This window comes from Cynoglossus semilaevis, chromosome 18 (assembly GCF_000523025.1).
Source record: "Cynoglossus semilaevis isolate Cse_v1.0 chromosome 18, Cse_v1.0, whole genome shotgun sequence".
Lineage (NCBI taxonomy): Eukaryota > Metazoa > Chordata > Actinopteri > Pleuronectiformes > Cynoglossidae > Cynoglossus > Cynoglossus semilaevis.
The window spans coordinates 9,866,102-9,892,655 of NC_024324.1; the positions used below are offsets into that span (position 1 = coordinate 9,866,102).

General features: G+C 44.0%; 1 protein-coding gene across 3 annotated transcripts in view; it reads right to left on the reverse strand.

Annotated features, from left to right (window-relative positions):
• Positions 1 to 13,369: 13,369 nt before the first annotated feature.
• Positions 13,370 to 26,554, reverse strand: part of pdcd6ip (programmed cell death 6 interacting protein) — a 19,723-nt gene continuing 6,538 nt past the window's right edge. For 2 of the 3 annotated variants that reach the window (XM_025065000.1, XM_008331617.3), the window contains exons 2-18: positions 26,274 to 26,328; positions 26,101 to 26,170; positions 25,372 to 25,499; positions 24,333 to 24,486; positions 23,548 to 23,648; positions 22,322 to 22,453; positions 21,989 to 22,211; positions 20,455 to 20,578; positions 19,589 to 19,766; positions 18,686 to 18,797; positions 18,416 to 18,585; positions 17,802 to 18,050; positions 17,158 to 17,292; positions 16,885 to 16,979; positions 15,289 to 15,397; positions 14,990 to 15,192; positions 13,370 to 14,369 (exon numbers count right to left, since the gene is read on the reverse strand). In XM_025065000.1, coding sequence (XP_024920768.1) covers positions 14,150 to 14,369; positions 14,990 to 15,192; positions 15,289 to 15,397; positions 16,885 to 16,979; positions 17,158 to 17,292; positions 17,802 to 18,050; positions 18,416 to 18,585; positions 18,686 to 18,797; positions 19,589 to 19,766; positions 20,455 to 20,578; positions 21,989 to 22,211; positions 22,322 to 22,453; positions 23,548 to 23,648; positions 24,333 to 24,486; positions 25,372 to 25,499; positions 26,101 to 26,170; positions 26,274 to 26,328 — 2,458 coding nt within the window. In that variant the 3' untranslated portion in view covers positions 13,370 to 14,149. The remainder of the gene's footprint in view (positions 14,370 to 14,989; positions 15,193 to 15,288; positions 15,398 to 16,884; positions 16,980 to 17,157; positions 17,293 to 17,801; positions 18,051 to 18,415; positions 18,586 to 18,685; positions 18,798 to 19,588; positions 19,767 to 20,454; positions 20,579 to 21,988; positions 22,212 to 22,321; positions 22,454 to 23,547; positions 23,649 to 24,332; positions 24,487 to 25,371; positions 25,500 to 26,100; positions 26,171 to 26,273; positions 26,329 to 26,554) is intronic. The other variant, XM_008331618.3, reaches the window with a different exon arrangement.

Here is a 26,554-nt window from a genome sequence, read left to right on the forward strand (position 1 = left end):
ACAGAAACTGGCAAGCATATATAACACAGATTAGTGGAAAGTATTAATATTTATTTTATGTACTTTTTTCTTTTTTATCATGATGGCAGGTGAGGCACTGCAGGGGATATATTATATATTATATATTATATATATAAAGGATAGAACACAGTTGGAGCACATTAGGTAATCATGGGAGGTGCAAACAGGGGAATTAGTCGGTGAGAAAGACAACAGGGAAACAAGAGGCAGGAGGAGGAGGAGGCATGATGCTCCCTGAGGAGATCCAGAGGAGATTAGCTGCATCCAACCTTCCCTATCATTTCCTCTCACTGTTAAACCAACGATCTTCTAATCCTTTCTATCAGTCCATGAGTGAGGTGATCTCCTCTGCAGCTCCACCTCCATCGGGGGAGCTTTCCTCGTCCAGTCTCTGTTCGACACGTACATAAATCATGTTAATTAATCACTCGTTCTCTGCGGTCCTGGTACCAATTGTAAGAATGAACCACGGGTTGAGGACTGTGGCACTACCCTTTCCAACCAGCAGGGCACAAGTGATTGTAATAATGCTCTTTGTTGAAGAATCAATTCACCAGCTCATCACCAGCTCTCAGCCTGGTTCAGACTGGATATTTACACGAAGACGTAATTCTACAGAACAACTGTGTTGTCACCTCACACACTGCTGCACCCTGTGGGTGGAGGAGCCATCGATTCACCACACCTCACCAACCACCGACCACCACCACAAGTCTGATCCTAAACCCAGCAGGTCAGGATGGACCTGAACAGACGACCATCACTAACTGCCTTCATGGTTGGTTTTAGCTCTGTGTGCTCAGCAGCTCACTTTTGTTACCAAGAAAACTAAGAACTGCAGCCCAAGTCCTGACTCAGTGCCCTGACGAGTGGTTTTGGTTTCTACTGTATTAGCTCCAGTCACTGTTGAAAAAAAAAAGACAAACTCATTTGTAAGCTCATTTTGCAGGGTTTACTCTGCTTCCTCCTGCAGCTGTACGTTCTGGTATGGAGGTACCTGGGGTAAAAGACAAAAAGAAAAAAAAGTGTACAAAGCTCTGATGTAACTCCCCAGAGAAGGTGGAAGAAGAATTTAGATGCAGTGCGTCAGCAGTCAGAAATACAAAACCATGAGCACAGTAAGGACTAAAGTGGGTCCAAACGTGGGCTGGACTCAGAGAGTGCTCTCACATTGTTCCAGCAGCAGAGAGCACAACACAACAGTGAAGGGTGAGGTGATGGGGGAGGAGGGGGAGNTAATTTGATTTTCTGATCAATAAGACTGACTCACGCTGGACCCAGGACAGTCTGAGCTCTGAGGACACGGGGCTCACGTTTGAATGTGCGTGAATGTGGCCTCCTACACACACACGCGCACACACACACACACACACACACAATGAAGAATGAGTGTGAGGGTGAAAAAAGTGCAGCTGTCAAGTGATAGACCTCAGCAGCGCAGTGGCTGTGTGGGTTTGTGGTCTATAACGGATGTTTGACAGGCTGATGAGCTCTGGCTCTAACACACTGCTTCCTCTACATGTTCTCCTCCTCTTCCTCCTCTTCCTCCTCCTCCGCCTCCTCTTTCTTCTCCCTCTCTGCCTGTTTTCTCTTCTCTTTCGGTGGTGTGCGTAAAATCCCTCCTTTTCTTCCTAAATGTCGTCTTTCCAGCTCCACTCTCGTCTCCCCTGCTCCCAGAAACCCTCCTGTGGTCTTGGAGTGTGACAGGTCGTCAGAGGGAGGAACACAGAGGGAAATCAAAACAATCTCCTCAATTAGGCAGCCTACACACACGTGCGCCTGAACTCCATAACATCTCCATCGGCTGACGCCGTTTTTCATCCGTCCGTCGCAGACACCTTTGTTTCACAGATGAAAACACTCTGTTTCGAAACAAAGGCCGTGAAAAAACCATTTCGCTTTGAAGAACAGAAAGCCGCAACAAGCTTTTGAGGTTTATTTGCATCGAGAGGAGAGAGTCGGTTTTATTTCATTATTTTTTTTATTTTTTTTTTTACTCTGCCTTAATTGACCCATCACAGATTCACAAAGGCTACACGGCAGCCACTAATGCGAGGGCATCCCAGATGCAAATGGATGTCTGTCTGATTTTGTTAGAAGATCTGATATAATCTCAGGTTTGAAAAGAAGGGACATCGGCAGCTTAGAGGCAGTTAACGAGGGAAGAGGAGAGAGGGGGGAGAGCGGGAGAGAGGGGGAGAGAGGGAGAGGGGGAGAGAGGGAAGGGAGACTCTGTAATTATTACAGCTCATTGAGAAGGAGAAGATCCAGTTATGTTACTGATGAAGGGAAGAGATGCTGTCTTAGGTTGAAACTGGAGCCAGAAGAACATGAGAGGATACTGAGGGATCTTCCTGAAATAATTACCATAATTGAATTAATACAATTCACAGTCTGACTGTGCCTGCACAGGTCGTCCAATATGTTGGTTTTATTGAGATTTGTGAAATAGGGACTTGAGTGGAAAATTGGATTGGGAAAGGCAGGGAGAGAAGTTTAACCCAAAGAACACTGACCCCACAGCGAGGTGAGGGGGGACACTGTGAAGATGAGTCCCATCAGTGTGGACACAACAAACAACAGGAGGGGGCAGTGGTGTTTCCTCAAAGCTACAGTGTCATCAGAACAAGTTATTTTTGGGCAGGATCCTCAGAGGTGGACTTTCCTTTAGTCTCCACCTTCTCTGAAGTTGATTACAGGATGTTAGAAGAGAACTTATTTGTTGGTGTGGGAAGAACCAGGGCGTAGACGGAACCCAAACACAGCACTGTGGAGATAATGAGCAGGTCCAGGAAGTGTGTTTAAAAAACATCACATGATTGAATTTGTAACCAGGACACAGATCAGAATTCAAATTAAAAAATCATTTACATTGATCTTTTTATTATTAGTAAAAGACTACGACGACATCCAGACTCAGCGTTCTTCCCTGTAATTCTCCTCGTGTTTCTTCTCTGTATAACTTCCTAGCTAACCTCCGTGTGTGTGTTGCCTCACCTGGAGTCAGACACACAGGACTGGGTTTGTTTGTAGCTACTGTACATTTACTGTAGTACCTGGTACACAGACTGTACTGTACTGAGTAGCTGACACTTACTGACACTAATGAACTCCTGGAGCAAAAACCTGAGAACTCTCAAGGCATGAACTTAAAAACCTCAACTGAAAACACTAGGATGTTGGAGTATATTATGATAAAGTGTTTTTATATTTCACCTATGTGTAGAAAAGGCTTATTTGAATACCTTTATCTGCTACATTGTGTATATAGAATGTAGCTTGAGGCTAACACAGTCATGTAACCTTAATTATAGCTAGTTTGGGGTCAAACCTTGTTACGTTATTTAGTGTTTTTGGATTGTTTATATATATATAAATCAAACAAATCTTTTTGTGTGTGTGCAGATTTAACCCTAATCCAATCGGGAAATGTTCTCATAAAACTTCATGCTGGTGTGTGTGTGTGTGTGTGTGTGTGTGTGTGTGTTCACAGTCTCTTGGCTCCAGTGTCACTGAGCTGCCTGCTAACACCAGCATGACTAAGTGGCAGAGAGTCACATAATCGAGACAGAAGGTGAAACAGGAAGTGAAAGTACGACATGGGAGTGAAAGAGGAAGTGACTAAGAGTCCATACAGGATCCTGGATCCTGGTAATGGTGTATTAATACCAGTGGTGCAGTGCAGCATATAGAACCTGGGACCTGGAGGGGTTGGTACCTGTTGATGCAATCAGTGGTGAACATCTTGACTTTTCTCTCCTACCTCCCATCTGTCTCCCCTGCTCTTGCTGTCAACCTCCCCTCTCTCTCTCTCTCTCTCTCTCTCCCTCACAGCCTCATCCTTCCTCTCCTCGTTTGTAACATACACGAGTGGGGTGAGAAAATGCCGCTGCTGCAAAAGTCAGTCCTCAGAGATGAAGTCAGAGTGTGGCTGTCTGCTGTGGTGTTTCTGCCTTATTTTCACTCAGTCACTCATGTCGTCTCAGAGCCATAGTTCAGTCACGCCTTCTGTTCCACTCTGGTTCCAGGAGTTTATCCTGCACGTGACACAACAATAGTGATTTTATTTCTGTGCCTCGACACGGTGGAAACACTTCACCTGACCTTCAGTTCACTGCTCTTCACTGTACGGTTTAAGTTCAAGCACAAAAACGAACAGGTTGACATTTGAAAGATATTGGTTGACGGCTGTGACAAACTTTCTTTCAAGCACCATTTTTTTCCTCACCCATCTTCTTCTTCTTCGCCTGCATACATCCTCCTCCTCCTCCCAGTTTCTCCCATCTCCAGAAGCTCAATCATCTCCCTCCCTCCCTTCCTCCCTCCCTCCCTCGTTCCCTCCCATTGTCTAAATAATCTTGTCCACTTATGACCGGCCCTTTGTCCTCCTCTTGCGTCTCCTCCTCTGTGATTGACCTGAAGCCCCGGCACTAGTTTGACAGCCGTGGACATCATGACCATAAGCTGAGTTGCAGGGCTATTTATATTTGTTCCTAATGAGGTGAGATTTCTCTCCGCCATAGCAACAGTCTCTATGGATACCCTGCACTTGGATACCAGATCCCATCCTGTTTTAAACGTCTTATTATGGGCTGTGCCTTCCCCTCGTGTATTTGCAGCCTAATTAATTCTGAATTATCACCCTCAGCTGTGTGAATGGTGCAGAAGTGCCGTGAAATCACTGCAGAGTTGACCCTGACCCCCGCGCCCGTTTACCTATGACATAAACACAGGTTACGGCAGCACTCCCGCTAAAGATTACTGCTGGTTATTTTGGTTATTTATAACATACAAAAGCAAATCTTTTTTTTTTCATCTCAAAGAAAAACGTTGGGTCACTCTTTGATGTTTTCAGATGGAAATTATTGCGCAAGAATAAGAACTAATCAACATACCAGGGTCATTCATGAGCATCAGACGAACGCCTCCAGAACATCGGTTTGTTGATCAGAACCAGAGAGGAATGAACAGAGTTGAACGTGTCTAACGTGTCATTTTACAAAAGTAATAAAAATAAATATATAATATAAATATATAGACGTTCATACCAGTCGTAGCTAAAGTAGCCAACAAAAGAAGACAGAACTTATCCAAAATATAACTAAAGTCAACTACGAAGATGAACAGTGAACATCACCAGAGAATCACTTGTCCCTTCAAAGTGTGAGTCATTGCAACACACACAAGCTGCCACAGGAGGCGCCATTAAGCATGTGGTTCCTCTGGGGCTCAAACACAGGACCTTCTGCATGTAAGGCAGGTGTGATAAATTAAAATTATTCAAAGTTAGAACACAGATAAACAGTAAACAATGACATCATTACATGGTAAATGTCATGTTTTTGTAGCTTCCAACATTTATCACCGTTATGTTCCACATCATCTGTAACTCACCTCTCTACCTCCGTCTCCACCCCCTCACCCCTCCCTGATATTCCCACTGCTAATACTGTTAATGCCAGACATTCAGTGAAAATCCCCGAGTCTGAAATCCACCCACCAGCAGCAGCAGCAGCAGCATCAGCAGCAGCAGCAGCAACAGCAGCAGCAGCAGCAGCATCAGCAGCAGCAGCAGCAACAGCAGCAGCAGCAGCAGCATCAGCAGCAGCAGCAGCAACAGCAGCAGCAGCAGTAGCAGCAGCAGCTCGTAAACAGCTCGTAAACAGTCCTTCCACAGTCAGTGCTCCACTTCTGTCATGCGTCGTCTACACCCACCTCCACCTCCACCTCCACCTCCACCTCCACCTCCACCTCCACTTCACCTCTGTTGTGCCTGATCCATTTTTTTAAATGATTAATGACTTTTCACTACAGGGACTGAGATCATGTTTAGTGGAAAACAACATGAAGGACGATTAAGTGAAAACACGTGGAGACTCTTGTTTCCTGCCACCCACTCATAATCAGATAGAATCTTTTTTTTTTCTGTTAAATGTTTCATATTTTTCCCAACAGTTTCCTGTTTTAAAGCATAAAGATTTTCTGGCACATGTGAAATAATCAGACGTGCAGGAAACTGTCAGTGTCGTCATGTTAATTGGCAGAAATGTGATAAAAATGGAAGAAATTGCGACAGAGTGCTGACAGATTTCAAGAAAGACCCGGAGAGGCAGGATCGTTTTTTTCAGTTAAAATCCTTCATTTTGTACAGTTATATACAAAGGACTATTCTGGACTTTTTTGTGTCGACCTCATGGCTTCACAGTGAATTCCTATTTTATCATGACAAAATGATGGGATTGAAAAAAATTAGTTCAGTTTCATTGATTCTCGTGTTTTTTAATTATTAGTCGGTTTTAAAATAATCAGTTTTCTCAAACAGTCAGGTTTACGTCAAAGTATTACAGTTATTTCAGTTGTAAGTTAATGATTTGGTCCTCGTTGACGACTAGAAAAGAGAGCATTAGCATATTTTTGTTTTTTTCATCAACTTTAGGTAACCTATTGACCTTTCTGGATATTTTGGCTAACCTTCAGTCATTTTAGCCGTATGAGTGTCTGAACTCCAAATATTAGATTTTTAGTTTTACATCCAGTAGCTTTTACTGGTGATACTGTTAATAGTAGGGAGCGTTTCGATGTTTGGATGTTAAGGTGCAGTCTGAGGTCGCGAGCCTGAGCAACAAGAGAACAAACAGCTCCACAGGTGTTTCCATCTGAAACACAAACACAATCAGAGGACGAGCGGAGCGGCTGACGGCTGTCTATTGATCAGCCCTGAGACGAGCGAGCAGCAGGCTGCGGCACAGAGACCCCGGCCACCGGGGTCAGATCATTAGAGGATGTGTGCGGACCGGGGTCACGCAGGTGTGAAGAGCCAACATCTCATTTCCTGCCACGGAGCCAGAAAAGGAGTCAATAAGGGGGAAGAGCAACTTCTGGAGGAGGAGAGAAAGTGTGTGTGTGTGTGTGTGTGTGTGTGTGTGTGTATTTACAGTAAGACTCTTCCCAGTGTTCGTGTGATGACAGACACCCCGACAGCTGCATGCACATGTACTCACACACAGGTACACACACACAGACACACACTGACAGCTGCTGCATTGTTATGTTATGTCCAACTCTGGCAGCTTGTTTTCCTCAGACCTCTCACCCTGTGTGATGACTCAGAGACGGGGGAGATGAAAGGAGAGGCAGGGACAGGAGAGGAGGAGGAGGAGAGGAGGAGTGTGACAGGAGGAACCGGAGGAAGCGGAGGAAGCGGAGGCCCGGGGCCTCAGTAGCTGCAGCTCGGCGGCGGGAAGGTTAAGTAAATCATATCATTAATGCTGTGTTCAGAGATTGCTTTGACCTCTGCCTGGCTGTCTGCATATGCAAGTGTGACTATGTGTTTGGCCTCTGTCCTACTAAAGCAGGTGGCAGTGCTGACGTCCGTCGCCTTCCCAGCAGCGCGCGCACACACACACACACACACACCCAGAGTCTGACGGTGTGCTCTCTGGTGTCAGTCCCCCCAGATTCTATCGTGCTTGAAATTCACCCATCATATCAGGTGGCCTCACTGTGCTGCCTGACACAAGTGCATGCATGCATGCAAACACACACACACACACAAACACACACACAGTGGAGGATCAAATTGTTAAGATCGTCCAAAGTGTTTCCGGGAAGATTCTTTTTTCTATTTTATTTCACATTAAGACATCAGTTGATTCTACCAGTTAGAGATGATCAGCTCCACAAGAACTGACGTGTTCACTGAGGTGGAGGACAAACCAGTGACCTGAAGCCCAAATCAGAAAAACCACCATCACAGCTCAGTTCTAGTGCTGACTTGGAGCTGTCACAAAAAGAAGAAAAAAAGAAGCAAAATAACTTTTAGCAGAAGTTAGTTTCCAGATGAGAGAATGACGTGTGGATGACATCAAAGCCTGACAGGGCGAGGACGTGGACGAGGACGTGGACGTGGTTAGAGATGGAAGTTCAACCGTGTCAAGGAACTGGAAGTTTCCAGGAAAACCACAAGGAACTTCTAGTTAGAAAGGTGACGAGTCAGTGCTTCCCACTCTGGGAATCTTGTCAGGCTGCAGGAAGAACCGCAGGAGACTGAAAACAGAAGCTCATGCTGCCATCACTGTTCTGCTCACAGTCTGAATACCAGGTCAGAAGACCAGCAGCTCTCAGAGGACAGCTACAAACTGGTAACACAAACTGGTAACACAAACTGGTAACACAAATTGAGGTGGTAACAGAGGTTGGTGGTTTTTGGAGGTTGGTGAATAATAGTACATTTCTTTATACAGTATCAAACAGCGTCAGCTTTTTAAATCCAGACACTATCTACTCATTTCAATTTCTTCAGAAATACTCTATGAACAAGGACTCTTTGGGCAGACCGTTTCCCCCAATTCTAAATGTCTTCAAATACATGTTCCAGTGAATACAGGTCTCTAGGACAGAGGTGCACGACTGTATAGATGATGTTCTGTAGATAGATACACACAGAGGTGTTTTTTTTCAACAGCTAAAGCAGATAACCAGGGTGATTCATGGCAGCAGTTTAATATAAATCACATTCCTCTCCATCAGCGTGGAGATCTCTGGCCTAAAACGTTGCAGCCTCCTGCTCTGAAGAGAACGTCACGACCGCTCTGGTCCCCGACTGTATCTCTGCACATTCCTCTGATTCCGTCACAGCAGCCGAGAAGCTCCATCTGACAGAGGAACAACAGAAACCAGCAGAGAGGAAAAGGAAAATAAAAGGCTTATTTGCCCGTGTTGTGTAAGCCTGTTTCATCTTCCCACTCTCGCCTCCCCACACCCACTCAGGTTAGGACCAGCAGCCGGTGCCAGGCCTCTCCATCTTCCAGCACAAACATCTCAGTGTGAAGGAATATTGCAGCACAGTTCTTTCTCATAATCTCTTCCCTGTACACCCACACAGGCACACAGTGAGGGGGTGAGTGAGAGGGAGACAGGGGTAAAAAAAAAAGGAAAAAAAAAAAAAAGGAAAAGCTGGTAAAAGAAATAAAAAAGATAGGAGAGGAGAGGAGAGGAGAAGAGAGGAGAGGAGAGGGGAGGAGGGGAGGGGAGGAGAGGGGAGGAGAGGAGAGGAGAGGAGAGGAGAGGTGAGGAGAGGGGAGGTGGAGAGGAGAAGAGAGGGAGAGGTGGCTGATGAGAGCCAGGAGGTAGTTGTTATAGTAACTGTTTCTCTATACCTGTCAATCACAGCTATTTCAGGCGTCTCTGCTTCTATGGAGGGGAGGTGGCTGATGAGAGCCAGGAGGTAGTTGTTATAGTAACTGTTTCTCTATACCTGTCAATCACAGCTATTTCAGGCGTCTCTGCTTCTATGGAAAATCAGCAAACATAGCAGGGCCACGGAGCTGCTCCACTCAGGCTAAATTATCAGCCAACGCACACGCAGTGATACTGGCGACTGGTAAGCTGATAGACTGATCACATTAACACCCAACATTAGACTTCAGCGCCGGTTTATTTTCTGCTTTCCTGAGGATTCTCACCTTTTTTTTTTTCTTTTTTTTTCCCCGTTTCACACTAAGCTTCAGAAAAGTGAAGTGAAGCAGTGTGAGGGTGAGGCAGTGTCACAGCTCTGACTGATGAACTCCTGTAACCCCCACCCTCCCCACCCTCACCCCAACCTCATTCTCCTCAGACGTCATCCTTCTAATTTCACTTTGATAGTTTTGAAACTGGAGAACACACACACACACACACACACACACACACATACAGTCACACTGCTGATGAGTCAGGTTTATTTTATGTCTTTATCTAACACTTTCAACCACGTGTCCGCTACTTTAATTGGCGCTAACGTTTACACCCAACTTCAAGGAACTTCTTTCCACAGCTTCTCAATGGCTGTGACTTTTTAAAACCTGACAAATACTGACAAACTCTCTACTGTATTTATTGTAAGTCACAGCATTTAAATAAAGCTGAAAACTGATTCTGACCTGCCAATCATCCATCCATCATCGACCACTACCTAAACCAAGGTATTGTACCTGTATTTGTACTCTGAACTTGATTACAGTAATAAAGCACAATTTATCAAATGGACAGCCTTCAGTAGAGTGTGCTGAAAGTGGAACAAAAAGGTTCTCATCTCTAGGTTCCAGTAGGTTCCCTAACTGATGATATGATAACTATTGATGGCCGACTAATAGCAATAATAAGCGTCTCCTCCAGGGCTGTTATTTGACAGTCGGATTAGTCGGATTATACTGGTCAATCAGAAACATTGATTGTAATTTAAGTTGTACTAAAACTAAAGGCTAACCAGGAAATAACTCAGTCAGCCAGAGGGGGAAAAAAAGAAAATGGGATTACTGTACTGCCGGAAAGTACTGTAGGAAAACTTCATATTAGGTTAAAAAAAAAAACAAAAAAACAATATATCTGAAATGTCACTATACAAAAGATCTAAAATGCCACCCCAGAAATATTTCACAAAGGGAGGGAAAAAGAGCGTTTCCTAACAATGTTCCACTGAAAGTGCAGTTGTCACATTATGCAGAGTTATTTTAAATGTATGCATTGCACGGCAATTAGATAAATCCAGCGACGCACTACAAACCGTGGAGCTCCTGCACACAAATAATAACAATAGGAAAGAGTTATGGAGAGAAAAGAAGTGTATATTTCACCCTGGTCACTGTAAGAAGGAACGTCTGAATCATGCAGTTTCTTTGATTTTAAATCAATTTATCTTTTTTTTCTGTTAAGATTATGTTGTGGCGGCTCTGGGCAGAAGCACACAGTGAACTGGATGAAATAAAATAATGTCTCCACCAGTTGGACTGGTCTTAGTTGGACTATGAAACCAGAAACATCCTTCCTCTAACGTAAGTCCAAACTGAACTATAACTAGATTGTGTTACTGCGCCTCCTCACTCTGAGCGTCGACCAATAAGTATTCGAAAAGCCTACAGTTAGTGCAAAATAGTTAGTGCAAAATACACAAGGCTAGTTTGGCGGAGGAGCACATTTTCTCATAAGATTTTATCAAGACATGAGGTCGGTTGTTTGGTTTAGCTCCGCCAACAACAAGTTCCGGCTTGTGGCCCATAACCTGTCCTAATAACAGCGCATCATAAAATGTGTTCCTCCGCCAAAATACTTTAGTTTTAAATCTCAACCTTTAATACAATTTGAATTCTCCAGTTCCAATTCTAAACAAACACACATTTACCATAAACCACATCTTCCATAATGCCTCCTAGAATCCTGGTGAATTGAACCCCAAACTGGACTAAGTCATATCCTACAGTACTTTTATCTTCTTCGTCATATCCTACAGTACTTTTTATGTGAACAATAGTTTTAGCCCATGAGCCTGGAACTCCCATGATGCAACTGTGTTCCTGCATTTTTAATATTCTTTTGATAAACATTACACAATACCATGATCACCTTATTTACAGATTTTGGTTTTTACAAATAAATGCACCCGAGTTTGAAATGGTTCATTATTACAGACGACGTTAGCAGATGTCGATTACACTGTTGTGGTGACATCACCACAGCACAAGTTTAACACAGCGTGTTGCCATTTCAGCTGTAATTATTAACAAATAAGGTGAATTCATTTTTTGATCTTTTTATTTTTATTGGTGTCCTCCCCAAATTGACTGTGTCCCCCACTTCCTCTCCCCACTCGTTAACCACGTTCAGTAATCAATCACAGGAACATGTTTCCAAATTAGTCCGACTACTTCTTGATCCTTTAACATCCCCCGCTGGCAAATTGGGGAGCAGCGTCAGGTGGGGAATCTGCCTATTAGAAAATAAATGTTATGTTTATGTATTTCTCTATAATTACCGGCGTGGTGCACGGCCAAAAACACTCGATTCAGCCCTATTTGTTACAAACACATGGTGAGGAGGAGAGGAAAGCGGCGAGAGTGGGGGAGTTAGAATAGTGTGAACACCAATATGGCTGAGTGCTGAGTTTGGGAGCCATTAGGCAGAAGGTAATTAATACCTGTCACTGCAGTGCTCTGTTCGCTGCCTTTATTCTGTTTCAGGCCAATTAAAATATGACACTCCTACGGTGGAGAACGTCTTGTTAAAATTAAGCGCCTGAGACACAAAGACACCTTTGATAAACACATCTACAGCTACAATTGGCTTTGGCAGCGACGGCATGTAGTATAGATAGATGGAGGGAGAGGAGAGCCAGTGTGTGTGTGTGAGTGTGTGTGTGTGTGTGTGTGAATGTGTGTGTGCTGTTGTGTCATCTCCAGGAGATGTGAGCTGTTAAAACTGATTAAAAGTGTGTATTGTTCCTTGGGAGTTCTACTCACTTACACACACACACACACACACACACTCAGAGAAGAGTGATATGATGCTGTAAGACATGTGATACTGACCAGTGAGAACAACTCAGTGCCAGCAGCTTTGATGGCAAGGACAGACGAACAGTAAGCAAAAAACAGACGAGCCAGGGGAGAAGGAAAAATGGAGGAGAGAACAGATGAGCGTACGAAAGGAGGAGGAGGGAAAAAAACAGGTGGTACGCAGGAGAAAAAAAGCTGACAGACAAAGAAAATCTGATGAAGAGAGCAATGGGAAAAAGCACAAAAATATGGCAGAGTGCTGAGGAAGACTGGGGTGGAATGTGGTGGATTTAAAAAATAGACTTGAAGTTGAATATAGAGATTAGATTTAGAGAAGAAAGGAGAGTGGAGAGGGAGGAGAGATGGATGTAGGCAGGGGAGCAGCAGCTCTCTGCCAACATCTCCATCCTCCATCCTTCCAGACATCACACTGTGCTGCCATCTGCCTTCCTGCCACACACACACACACACACACACACACAGAAACATACACTGAGAAACATGCACGTAGGGAAGAGATATGTGAAATCATTAGCGTCTCCTGACACTGAATAAATATCTTGGGATGGAATCTGTCTGTGGAGAGAAATCACCTGAGGGGAAATATGATTGGATGAGATCTCGACCTCACAGGAACGTAATTTGCATGTAATCTAAATGGGATCTGCCCCCTAAACGCTCGACGGGTCAAAAAGCCTCCGATTAGTCAGAACGGGCCGCGTCCCTTCCTCGAACGGTTGAGAGGAGCAAAAGGGAGCAGGAGTGCAGCGGTGATTTGCCTGTGAGCTGCAGGACTGCCCTCTCCTGGCTGCTGCACAGACCTTCACCGCTGCATCCAAACAACAACAACAAACAGCAGCGAGACTGAACCGTGAAAGACAGACAGATCCTGGCAGGCAGTTGTTTTTTAATCATATTAGAGCCGAGGAATAAAAATAAACACAAAGAGCAGGAGAGAGCAACACACACACACACACACACACACACACACACACAGAGAGAGAGGGAGAGAGAGAGAGTCTCAGTTAAACACATACACAGTCTTCTTTATACATATATTTATATAATGGATCCATTTTTCCCAGTTGTACAGCCTCTGATTGTATCACAGAAATTTACCCACAATTCCCCAGATGAGAGAGAAAGAAAGGTGAAAAAAAAGCAGAATGCTCAACAGTTATGATCTACACTAGAAAACCTGCAGGCCGTTCGCTTTTATAGGTTCATACATCAGCGAGGAGTCAGTGTTCAGTACAAAAATAGGATTACAGTTGATACAGATGTAAAGAGTGGGCAGATGGGTACGGTAAGTCGAGGGGTGGGTGGGTGGGTGGGGTGAGGATGTAGCATGACTCCCATCGTCCGCCCACGCAACAACCAGGAGACGGAGAGCCGTCCACCTGGGACTGTGTCCGTCTCTTACAGCAGTGAAGCCTCAAACAGTCAGTTTTTCTTTCTACTAAAACCAGGGAGGGTTTAAATGACTCAAAAACAACCAACAGAACATAACAATGCTCCGTGAGGCAACTGAAGGTGGAGGGAGGGTAAGTGAATTCACGAAAGTGCCGTCAGAATCCAGAAAACAAGACGTGCGGCAGAGAGGCAGCTGAGGAGAGAATGTTCAGAGGAAGTGGAAAGCAGCTCTGAGGTCGCCGTTCACTAGGGTTTTTCACAGATGCTGATGGTAAAAAACAAAAAAGAAAGAAAAGAAACAGACTTGGCTAAAGGTAAGGAGGGTGAAGTAAAGTGTTATTGCAGGAGTATTTGTTTAAATTTGGTGTTAAGGTGTTAGAAGAGGACTGTGAGGATGGAGAGCAGAGTTATTGCTGAGGGTAGTAGTGCTGCTGCTGTGGAGGCTGCTGGGGGTAACCAGGGTAGGACTGTCCTGCAGGGGGAGCTGCTGGGTATCCTCCCTGTCCCGGGGGAGCTGCTGGGTATCCTCCCTGTCCCGGGGTCGCCTGGTAGGGCATGTAAGGCATGTTGGGCATGTTGTACTGACCAAAGGCGTAGGGGTTGTAGCCCATAGGCATCTGGTAATACCTTCAGAGACACGGGAGGAGCGGGAGCCAATCAGATACCTCTAAATACATTCACCAACCGGAACCACAGTGATACTCTCCAAAGTGTACAACTTGACAACTGACACTTCTGATCTGGTGATTTTTAAATATTTATGGTTTTAATTCTCCTTTTGGAGTTGGTTCATGTTTCATTAAATGGCCTCTTGTATATTCTTGTCCCAGTTTCTTCTTTTTTGCATTTTGAAAAGCTCTACTTACAACCTGGGTACAATCCATCAGTGTGGATTGGGAATACTTGGATACTTGGGAGTTTTTTTCCCCCACCAGTCTTAAGATTTTGATCAGGAATGTACCTTTAACAGGTCCAGTGAGTAATGTTGCGTAGTATATACTGCTCTACTTCTAATTTTACTCCTCCATGGCTGAAGGTAGGATAGAAATATAAAACACTGGACAGAGATGGAAATAAATCTCCTCCATAATGACAAAACAATGAAGGTGGAGGGAGAGCTTGGGTCTGTCTTTCTGAATCAATAAACACATTTTTACTGCATTAATCTCCCAGTAAATTCTCATACGATACTAGAATACAGAAATACGGAGTTACAGTTCTGAACCATAACTGTACCAATGACTCACCCGGGGTAGCCCTGATAAGATGGGTAAGGCGGTCCCTGGGCCTGGGAGGGTGGGGCCACAGGTGGTGGGTTGTTGGTTGGTGGACCAGTGGGTGTTACGTTGGGAGGAGCAGTGGCTGCTGCCTGAGGGGTGATGCTGGGAGGTGGAGGTCTGGCTGGAGGCTGAGCCTTGGCCGGAGGCTGCTGCTGGGCTGCTGCGGGCTGCTGTGACACACACACCAGAGACACACATGGATGGATGAACAACGACGGCCCGTTTACCTCCAGTTACAGACGTGCACTTTGTGAGACGCCGCTTACAAACACAGTTCTGGGTGCAGGAGTTGGTCCAGGGGCTGGAGCGCTCTGATATCCAGGAACGCTGAAGGACGGAGCGCTGGGCTCCTGGGCGATGCTCTGCTGCAGGTCCCTGGAATAAGTGTTTCAAAGATTACTGTTTGCTGCCACACCACAAAACAAACCTAAAACACTTTCTTTCTTAAGCACGACACCTTTAAAGCAACAAGTACACGCTCAATTCCAAAAGTACTGTGAATCTTTTCCCCCCAGCTGTAGAGCTTTTACCCAGCAGCCTTTTCAAACACGGCAGCAGTTCAGACTCTTCTGCTCCATCTGTGTTAAAGACGTTTTTAAAATGAGGAGCCGCCTCGATTCACCCGGGTAAAAACACAATGAGGCCAGTGAATAAACTGAAGCGCACACACAGGTAATTAAAAGTGTGACAAAAAGGGGAAAAAAGGAAATGAAGCCTCATATTAAAAAGAAGAGACTGGTTTGACTGGAAACACTGGAAATATCATTTCTTCAAATGCAGAGGAAAAGCTGCAGTAAAACACAATTCTTTCAGAGCTTTGAAACATTTGGTCCAGGTTTCATAAATATTAAGCACCTGTCAAATGTATTTAGGTGTTACATTTTGAGCCGTGCAGTGATACAGCGACAGGTGAGATGAGAGCCGTTGTGGCTGAAATGATTTATTGTCTGTTGTGTTGACGGTCAGACTAAACAATAACAAGAAAGGAGAAAAAAAAAAAAAGGAGAAGGTGACTGTGCACGCCCGACTTGCAACATAAACTTGATCATTCCTCTTTAAATATTAAGAATTGATTTAATTACACCAGCAGACTTTGCAGGTGCAGAGAACTCTGTGTAAATGTCAGTGGTGCGTCTGAGTGAATCCCAGCGGGTTTTATCAACTAGACCAGGTCATCGTCAGCCTGTAATATCTGACATTTCATGGTCTCTGAGATCCATAAAATATAAAAAAAATCAAACCTCATAAAAATGAAATCATTGATAGTTTTATGTGTGTTGCTCTGACAGCAATCCCCTAATCTTTGCTGTTTTTTTTAAATAAATTGAATAACCGGATATCCAAACTAAAGTCCAGACCAGAAAAAAGTCCAGACGTGAACAACATTTGCGGCTCATCAACTTTAAACTGAACCTGGGAGTTTACTGGCTTCAATCTCTGCTGCTGAATCACAGTCATTCTGTGATTTTTATGTCTAGACAATGAATAATTCAGACATCGTCCATTTAATCACTCTTTATGAGCTTTATTCTCTTATGGCACATGTTGAGCTGGGGCCAGTCCCACTGACCGTCACAGGACCATCAGAGTGCTGGCCCTCAGAGACAGTGGACCATATTCACTCACGTTAACATCCACAGGCCACTCAGAACCTGTGATGGACCAAAGTTCACTCTGTATTGATTTCTCCAGCGTCAGAGGACGTTAGTTAGGAAACAACATGCAGAGGATGAAAACATCAGACAGAAAGAATCAGGTTACATCAGGATGTGAAGCCCCTCCTCCCCTCTCCCCCATCTCCCACCAGACCCACCCCCTCAGACACCCCCTCTCAAAGAACACACCAAAAGAAGAGCACGTACTTAAGTAGTTCATCCCGCTCCGTCTTACGCGCAAAAACAATGTCGCTGCACTTATTCTGGAACTTTAACAGGATTTCTGTCAGGTCGTTGTAGAACTAGAGGAGGAGAAAACACAAGAGGACAAAAATAAGTCGCCCGACTTTGCAAACAACCTTGACACACAAACGGTAAATAAAGAAAGAAAGAAATAAAGAGGAAATGTTTGCGGTGAGACGTGCGTTACTGCTGCACTGTGCGTTCCTCTGTGCCGGCAGCATTGTGCTGAGTGAGTACCTTGGTGCCTTCGCGCAGGTTGTTGCTGATCTCGATGTAGCTGTCGTGGGCCGAGGCCAGCTTCTTCAGGACCTCCTCCCTCTGGTTAGCCTCCGTGTTGGACTGCTTCAGACTGCTGAAGTCCTGGTGGGACGTCTGCGGAAGTGATCGCAGGTTTGAGGAGAGGGATGACAGATTGAGGACGTTTAACTGTGGAACTTGCAGCAGATTAATGTACAGTGTAGTAATAATTGTTCTTCACACACACACACACACACACAAGGGAGTCATTCAAACTCTCTCAGTTTCTATTAGGACTTTATCTGCACCTGCTGCCTGACAACATACAGCCTTATTTAAAACAGATGATCTGTTGATAGCAGTAACACAGCTCACTCTGTTCTTCACTCCAGTCAGACAAGTCACATTTCATTTAAGCTACGAACTGAACTATCCATTTTCAAAAAGGCATTATGTTGAATTAAGATTTATAGTGTAAGAGTTTGCTTGTTAAAGATTGTTTCATACTAAACAAATATTGTCAAAATACATAAAATTGCATTGACATTTTTATTTTTATATATTGTTTTGTAATTGTATGGGGGCAGAGAGGCAGTGACACATCTTCACGACTTCTTGATTAAAGGACCAGCCCGTGTATCTACCTGAACCTGTCCCAGCAGCTCCTCCTGGGTCTGGAGGGAGGCCTGCACCCTCTGGTTGTAGCTGCTGTACAGCTGGTCGAGCTGAGCAAGTGACAGCTGCTCTTCGTTGATGGCTCCGTCCTGGGCTAGTGCTGTCAAGAAGGTGGCGGACATGTCAAAGGTCACAGCCTTGATCTCTCCTTCCAGGGTCTCCCTCTCCTTCTTCATCTCGTCCAGTTTAGCCAGCAGTGAGCGCAGCACGTTCACCACCTAAAGGTGAGAGAGACAACATCCACCCTGACATTTTCACCTGTTCATGACGACTGCAGTCCACACCTGCACAGATGCAGCCTGGACTGGAGACACAACTTACTTCACCTTTTCCCAGTTCTGCTTGCTTAGTTTTTAAGTCTAAGTTCCCCAGTGGAAAACAATGCAGAGCCAGCAAACAAAATGAAATATGGAGCTACTGTGGGGAGGGAGGAAAAAGCACACAATGTCCACTGAGTGTGTGCATACAGCAGGTCTGTGTATTCCACAGAGTACACTGTGAGGAGACGGCAGAAAACCAGAAAATGTAGTTTTGTGAAAACCGGACATGTGTCGATGTGAAGGTGAAACAAAAGCAGACAGACCTCGCTGCCCTGCAGTGTCTTGGTCGGGTTGGCGGAGGGGATGGCAGCATTCAGCTCGTCCTCTGACTTACACAGCAGGGCGATCATGTCACAGTGAGTGCCGTAACGGTCCCGGACCACCTGATCGGCCTGCACAGCCTTGTCCAGGATGTTGCGGAAGTTAGTACCCTCTGGAGAAAGGAGGGGAGGGAGAACCACGGTTAATGATGCAATGACTGTAACTGGCCAACTGTAAAATGTATACGTGTGTGTGCATGTATGTGTGTGTACCTGCACGAAGAGGCTTGTACAGGTCTCCGGAGGGAGTTCTGTTCCAGCGTTGGTTGAACTTGGTTCTCAGCTCATTATCTGTTTTTTCTTCAGCATCCAGAATCCTCAGAGACTGATGAAATCAAACAGACCACAATAAAACACATTAGTGGAACTGACAAAAATTACATTACTTAAGGTTGTTCCGTAAACCTCCATACAAAGAGTGTACATAATGCAAAGGCAGCGGGTTGGTGCCACAGCCATCACACTCCCAACACACATCGGTCGAGGCTCCAGCCTCACACGCTGTAGACAAACGTGTTAAAGTTACTGACTAATAAGCTCGACTTCTCTGTCAACTTTACCAAGAGCCTGAAGCCAAATTTATTTTTACACCATCACCAACTTCTTGGACACGTAAATGTCCTCTCTTCAATTTTATTTTCAGTTATTGTACTTTGACTTCATACAAGTTCTCACATTTATAAGGAAAAATTAATTTGGTTTAGACTTTACAACTCTGCCAAAAAATTTGGAAGCAGATTGTGTTTAATGTTTTCTCCCCCCAGTTTGTTTGTTTGTTTGTCAGTAAACAGTCTAAAAAAAGAGTTGGCAGAAGCTGGTAGACAGACAGTCCTTGGCCCAGAGATCAGTAGATTAGATTTCACTGATGATCCTGATCTGGGATTTCCGCCATCAGGGACAATAATGAGTTTGAAGGATTTGTGTGTTCCTCTGGGGATGCTGGTCCAGTATTCAGCATGTCCAAATCAGCAGCTTAATAACATTAGTCCATATGTTTGTGTTAGGGAAGGAAGCTGCTCTTGTGAATGTACAGTGCATCACTTTAAAAGAGTCAGGGCTGACAGTGAGGTAAGACGTTTGAGCACCGACGTGTGTGTCTTTGTCTCCAACACTAACCTCGTCCAGGACCTCTCTGTTGCGAGTCAGGAGCTCAGGCAGGTCTTTGATCAGCTGTTCAATACTCTGCAGGCCCCCGTGCTGCACAATGGATCTGGACTTTTCAGCAATGGATTGTGGGATTGAGTCACCGGACAGATCCTCCAGCGCAGCCGGCAGGTTCAGGGACGCCAACACCCTGATGAAGAGTGACACAGCCAAAATTACCGTCTTCTAGAAACAACTCTAATTATTTTTAATTCATTCTGCATCTAATCCCATCTAATTAACAAGATCTTTTACCTTTAATATCATCAAACACAAGAACGTTCATCAGCATCTTCAGATTAGGAGTCAGAGGAGCTCGACTTTTATCTGGGATGCAGCGATAAAACCTCAAGTACTTTTATTGGCATTTTTAATGCTCCATTAAGTCATGAATTTTTAATAAAGCCATCCATTCATGGAGACACGAGCGCACATGAAAAAGCTCTCAAGGAAAAAAATAACACTACTTTCACATGAGTGATCTACAGTCAGTCAGTCAGTCAGTCAGTCAGTCAGTCAGTCGGTCAGTCAGTCAGACCAGGTCCATGCTGCATCGCCAACAAAAACTGTATCAATTTCCTGTCAACATACATCACCTGTGCAACAGAGGTCAGTAAAGACAGACTCTGGCTACAACACAGACCGGAGAACAATCCTCTCCGACATTGACATTTCAACAGAGGTATTTTTTGGTTCTGACCAGTGTTGATAAACATGCAGAATGACCCGTAAGATGCAAAGACAATAAAATAATCAAGTGTCGCAGCTTCCCATCTCTGCAATGCAAAACAAAACCAAAAACAAACAGTTGCTACTTAGTGGTCTACAGAACAACTTACCCATTGCAGAGATTGGTGGCCTCCCTCATGGCTCCCACCAGTCTGTTAACGGTCTCAGCCTTCCTCTGGGTGTAAATGCTCATGGACTGCTGCACCGCCATGGGAACCATCTTCTCAAACAAGTCTGACAAACCAAAGCAAAGATAAGACTGTGAGGTAAATGGAATCCCATCTGTGATCGTATCATCGAGTCTCAAGGTTGAGGTAGAAGTGTTAACCCTGAGAATGGATGGAAGTGTGTGTAAACAACAACTCAGTAGCTGACTGACGTCTGACATCACTCCTGACAAATGTCTGGTTGTGTATGTATCTGTGTAGGGAGTGACGTTTTCTCTGCTCAATCTATTAAAAGCATGTCTTAATCTTGATTCGTCATAACAGTGGAGTTTACAGTTGTCTCTCTAAACTGTCTATCTGTTGATTTCAACAGAATACTGCACTGATTTATTCTGACCTATGATCCACCATTTGGTGTTTGGTAAACGACTGTGAGTATGTGTGGGAAGTGTCACGCCTCTCACACAGAGGCTTTCTTATCTGCTGCAGCCATAATAACAATAGTCTCAGTTTGGCTGTAGTCATTCGAGCCAAAACAGAGTGTAGAGCCTATTGAATCTCTCTCTCTGGGACCTGGTTTAAAAAAACAGGCCGTCAGAAGCAGAGCAGTGTCTTCAGTTGTTGAGAAGAACTCCCTTTCTGTCTCAGACTTTAGCCTTTGCGAAGCAAAACAAAGACCTGATGCAGAGCAAAACAGTTCCCAGACTGAGCAGCCCAGTCAAGTTAAGACTGTAAATGAACAATGAGGCTCAACGAAAGTGTGCATTTAAAGGCATCTTTTGAGAGAGGAGCTACAAAAATGAACACTGCACATAAAGGATTAGATGTGACGTCACAATGAACCTGTTTGGTTGATGTTAAATTAAGATTAAGTTTGCTGCAGTAATGTGAACACCAAATTAAAGCTGACAAGGCAGTGTTAATAAAGACGGCGCTTAAATCCCAGCTGCTAATAACTACAGACTGTGTATAAGAAGTTGGTGTAGTAGTTTCTGCAGATGCATAAACAGCAGCAGGGGTTGACAGGTTCGCTCCGTGACCCAAATCCAACAGTCACTTCAAGTTTAGAGACTAATTTTTTGTGGAGTTTGTAGCTGAGAGAGCTGCTGTGCTCCCTTTCTGTCCCTCACTCAAACTTCTCTTTACTCTTTTGGACATGTCTTCAGGGTCTGAAATTTGGCACTGAGAGACTTAATAGAAACTGATGACCAATATGACGGGGAGGGCAGACGACCCAGCTGTCACTCTGTGTTTGTGTATGAGACACAGAAAAGATCACATCATTTATAACTGGGACCAAACCACCATGAGGAGCATGTTCAGTGACATGATGAAGAGAGAAGCAGAATCAATTCCATCTATGCTTTCCATTAAATGACATGGAAAAGATCAGAGCTGGATGAAAATGATGTACCTTCAAAGTTGCTGGTTGAATTGCATGCTTTACATAGAGCTCATAAAACACTGTTTGTGATACCTGTGAATTTCTGGCTGAGTGGAGGTGTGATAGGAGTGGATTTAACCAGCGCTGCTTTGCCGATGTGCTCCAAGTCCTTGACCTCAGGAACGCGGTCATTGTAGATGAAGTCGTTGTCTTTTTTGGCCACAGTGAGAGCCCGGTTGATTTTGTCAGTGAGTTCCTTCACACTTATGTATTCATCGTAACGAGAGGCCACAGTTTTTACCAGCTCCGCAGCGTGCTGGAGTGACAGATTAAAGGTAAAAGTTTTAGTGTTCGCTATGGTTGAACAGTTTTCTTTTGTGTCTGCTCCAGCTCCAGGCATTTGCATCAATAGAGAATCTCTGATACCTGCAAGCGAGCAATCTCTTCTCCAAAACACTTTTTCTGCTTGGCCATGATGCTCTGGTGGAACTCAGCGTTAGCCTGCATGATGCAGTGCTTGGCTGCCAGGATGGGCATCGCTTCCTGAAAATAAAAATACTGACCAGGGAGAGGCAACCACAGAGCAACACACAGGCATACAAACACACACACACACAATGGCAAGGCACACCACAACGTGGCACGGCAGCAAATTCAAATCACAAGTGACACCACAGAAGCCAATCACAAGGAGGCACAAGCAGTCAGATGTGTGCAAACACGTCACAAGCGTGTGTAAAAACATGCACACACACACACACAAAGGAACCAGTGCCAACACCATCGACAACACGAGGGATGCAGAAAGAAGGGAAGACGAGAGAGAGAACAGAACAGGAAATGAGTGTTTGACCGCTCGCCAAAAGCTACTACACCTTCATCAGTTGTTGTGGACAGTGTGGAAACAGTTCGTTTATGTGGGTCGGTGTAAGAGTGATCAATGACTCAGTGTTATTATTAACTTGATGATTGGAACAGGTGATTGGATGAAGTAAAACTTCAACCAAAATGGTGTAAGTAATAAAGTAAAAAGTAACCCTAACATTTAGTTTGGAGTTTGGATTCAGATTACATTCAGAATTAAGTTAGGGTAAGATTAGGATTAATCATCATATGTGATTGCTGAGTGATTGCACTTTACTATAGAAACTACTATCACTGTTGGTAAAGTCCTGTCTGCCTAAAAGGTATTTTGAGGTTGAAGATTTAGTTTGGATTATGATTAAAAGGTAGTTTCAGATTAAAGGTAATTTAAGGGCTGTATGTGTGTTTCATATATCTGTGATTAGGTTAAAAAACATCAGAATGAGGTCAAACCTTAGTTAAACCAGCCAATCAGAAAACAGGATGGAAATGGACCCATGAGGAGAGGGAGAGAGAGAGGGAGAGGGAGAGACAGAGAGAGAGAGGGAGGGAGAGATTCATTCTGGCCACATCCCTGACACCGCTCTTATAAACCTCTGACCTTGACCTTAGCAAACCAATGCACTCACACAGCACACAGGGTCAAGCTCAGCACCCAAACTGTCTAACCATTCAGACTCTAAACTCTGGGTTCTCACTGCACTGAACACACGTTTTTTTGTCTTATTTTAATAAACCCGAGCAGACTACAGGGTTAGTGTGTAAGTAAACCTGGGATCTCCACGTACCTTGGGAAGGTTCTCTTTGTGCTGACACTGTTTAAAGGCGTCACCATAGAAATCTGCAGCCTGATTGGCCAGCTTAGCGATAAGAGCAGCTTTCATCCTGTCTGTTGGTTAGAAAGGTCACTTTGAAGTCAGAAATTGTTCTTTGAAAACATAACACACCGATCTCTCTGTTACCTACAATGAGATGCATGTTCACATTAGCATAGTTACATAACAGCGGCGATGTTTTTCGCAGTTACCTCATGGGCGTTTCATCCATTTACATGACAGATGAAATTGCCCTTACGTCCTACCGAGAGTGAAAACTCATTTGCAACAAAAACATGGCTCTAAGCAAAAAAAGAAAAATGACTTTTTAAACGGGAGCATTTTTTCACAATGTTACTTTTGAAACTGTGGTACTTAAAAACTCTAATAAGCAACTCTGCAGACAGAACTGGGACAGAGGCTGTGCTCGGCCTGGACCAGAACTGTCTGCTGCCACTGCTAAAATTACTCCTCTTTAGACAAAAAACCTCACAAGTGTGTAATTAAGGATGCTACTTATTAATTTATTACATGCATACAATTACTCTGCTTCCTTTGCGTTGCAGATGTGTGACGCCAGTGTCCCTAAACAATGGAACTTTTCACAAACATGGTCCTCTGTGTGTACGTCTCCACTTTAATTAATCACATGACAAAACAGGGGCATAAATCATTAAGATACTGTGCTAAAAAAAAGTCACTCTTTGTGATATGTTACATGTCAGGTTTAAAAAAATCTGAGTGTTTTAGCCACTTACCTGAAGTAGCTTTAAGGAAAAAGACCTCCTGGGCCTGAGCCAGCATAATGAGGCTCAGGGTGCCCACGATCTCAGGGGAGATGTCCATGGTGGGATCCCTGTTGAGAGCACTCAGCACTGTGTCCTTGATGTGACCAAACGCTCCACTCGCCAGCTTGACCCAGACAGAGATAAATGGTTAGCTATTTAGCTTCAGCATCACGGCTAGTGAAAGTTAATGTCAAATAAGCATCTTCGAATTTACACACAGGCAAACACAGACGGGACTAATGGCAGCAGTGCTTGTCCGTAACCTCCAGTGTCAACAGAAAAATCACCTAATGTATGGACTTTCAGATGTGCTGCACCTGGCAGAGATGATGTGCAGCCTATTTGCTTACACTGCTGTTCAACAGATCACAGATGGTGGCAGCATCGTGTTTCACAAAAGAATGCTGTTTCACAGATAAAGTTCTGGCCATGTTGATGCCCGAGGCGCAAGTGTTTGGTTTTTGTGAGAATTTGAAAAAAAAAAAAAACACCAAACAAAGATATGAACACATTCTTGTTCCCTGTAAAACTGGTTTCAGAGAAATAATGAATAATTTCATGGACAATTTTATGAAATATTGTAACCTTGAGCAAACCGTTTCTTCATGTTTTTAAGGCTAGACTTTTGTCATTTTTGGTTATCACTCAGCTACTACTTCTACTACTCATTACTTTTACTCATACTACAGAAAAATACACTGAAAAAATATCTGGCCACTGCAGTTTTCTTGCTTTGTTCCAAGAAGGTTACTATGTCTTCAACAATATCATAGTATGTGTATGAGGGTCCCTTCAACTGTAGTCCAAGTGTTTCTAAGTTCCACGATGAGACTTGTGATTTGTGGAACACACTTTGCTGACTGATCTATCCAAATGATACCCCACGAAATCTGGTAATCTGATCTGGTACACGTGTAACAAATGTGTTTATCTAAGGATGTAATACACCGTGTAGACAAAAGTATTTTAATTACACTGTGTAGCCATGACCATATGGCTGTTTACCAACCTGATAGTATTTAGCTGCAGTCTTTAGGCCCTCGTCATTGTCCAGGTTCTGCTCTGAGGCGACCTGGCTGGCCAACGCAGCCACATTAAACAACACGCACGTCTTCTCATAACCCAAACTGGCCAAAGCTGAAACAGAAAAACATCACGGTTGTGTTCGAGGCGAGAGTACATTTCTATTCACTCAGTCACATACATTGTCACGGTACTAATGTCAGGATTAGATTTGATTCACTTTACAGAAAGCTCAAACTGAAAACTGCTTTTCTTCAGACATTGTGTTGGCCTTTAACGTTGTCGGTTTTTCTTTTCTTTTTTTACTGATTCACTCTGGGTGGAGAGAAAACAGAACTAAAAGAATCCTGCAGTCACAAGTTCCCACAATTCACGCTGAGGACAAAAGATTCAAGCGTGAACTGAATGTGCAGCGAGGACCACAACAGAGCGCAATCTGAGGAATCTGCTCATGTTCTTTCAGAGTCACTTTTTTCTTTAACTTTAAGCACCTGTTGCTTTGAAACACACTAACGTTGTTGTGCCTGTTGGCAGAGGCAGAACAGGACCTACTGAGTTTCCAGTAAAATGGGACATACATATATGTACACTGCATAAACAGTATACTGTGGTGTATTAATGAGGGGAAAGTCCAATCTAATTTCTTTCTCTGCAGCTAAGTCTTTCATGCAAACATTCTTCCACAGACAACACCTTGATAAGAGGCTGCACCTACCGAGCTTGACAGAGCTGCTGAACAGCGACCCTTTATCAAAGGCGTCACTCCATGTGAACGTTAAGCAGAGCTGTGGAAACAGAGAGAGGCTTTGTCAACGCAAAATGGGTTTCTCTCAGCTAGCTTCCTTATTCCAATCACAAGTGTACAGTACGTGACTTCAAATCAATTACCTGGTTTTCGGAGAAGGGAAACTTGGGCTCGACAGCACACAGCTGATCATAGTATCTGCAGGGAAAAAAATGACAAAGAATTAGTTTTCCTTGCGCTTAAACACATGCAGATAGATACATAAATACAAAAACATGGTTATATATATATATATATGAAGATGCAGAGAATAGGATGAAATGGAAAAAGTTGATTTGCTGTGGCAACCCCTGAAAAAAGGGACAAAGCCGAAAGGAAAAAAACCCATATATATATATATATATATACATACATATATATATAT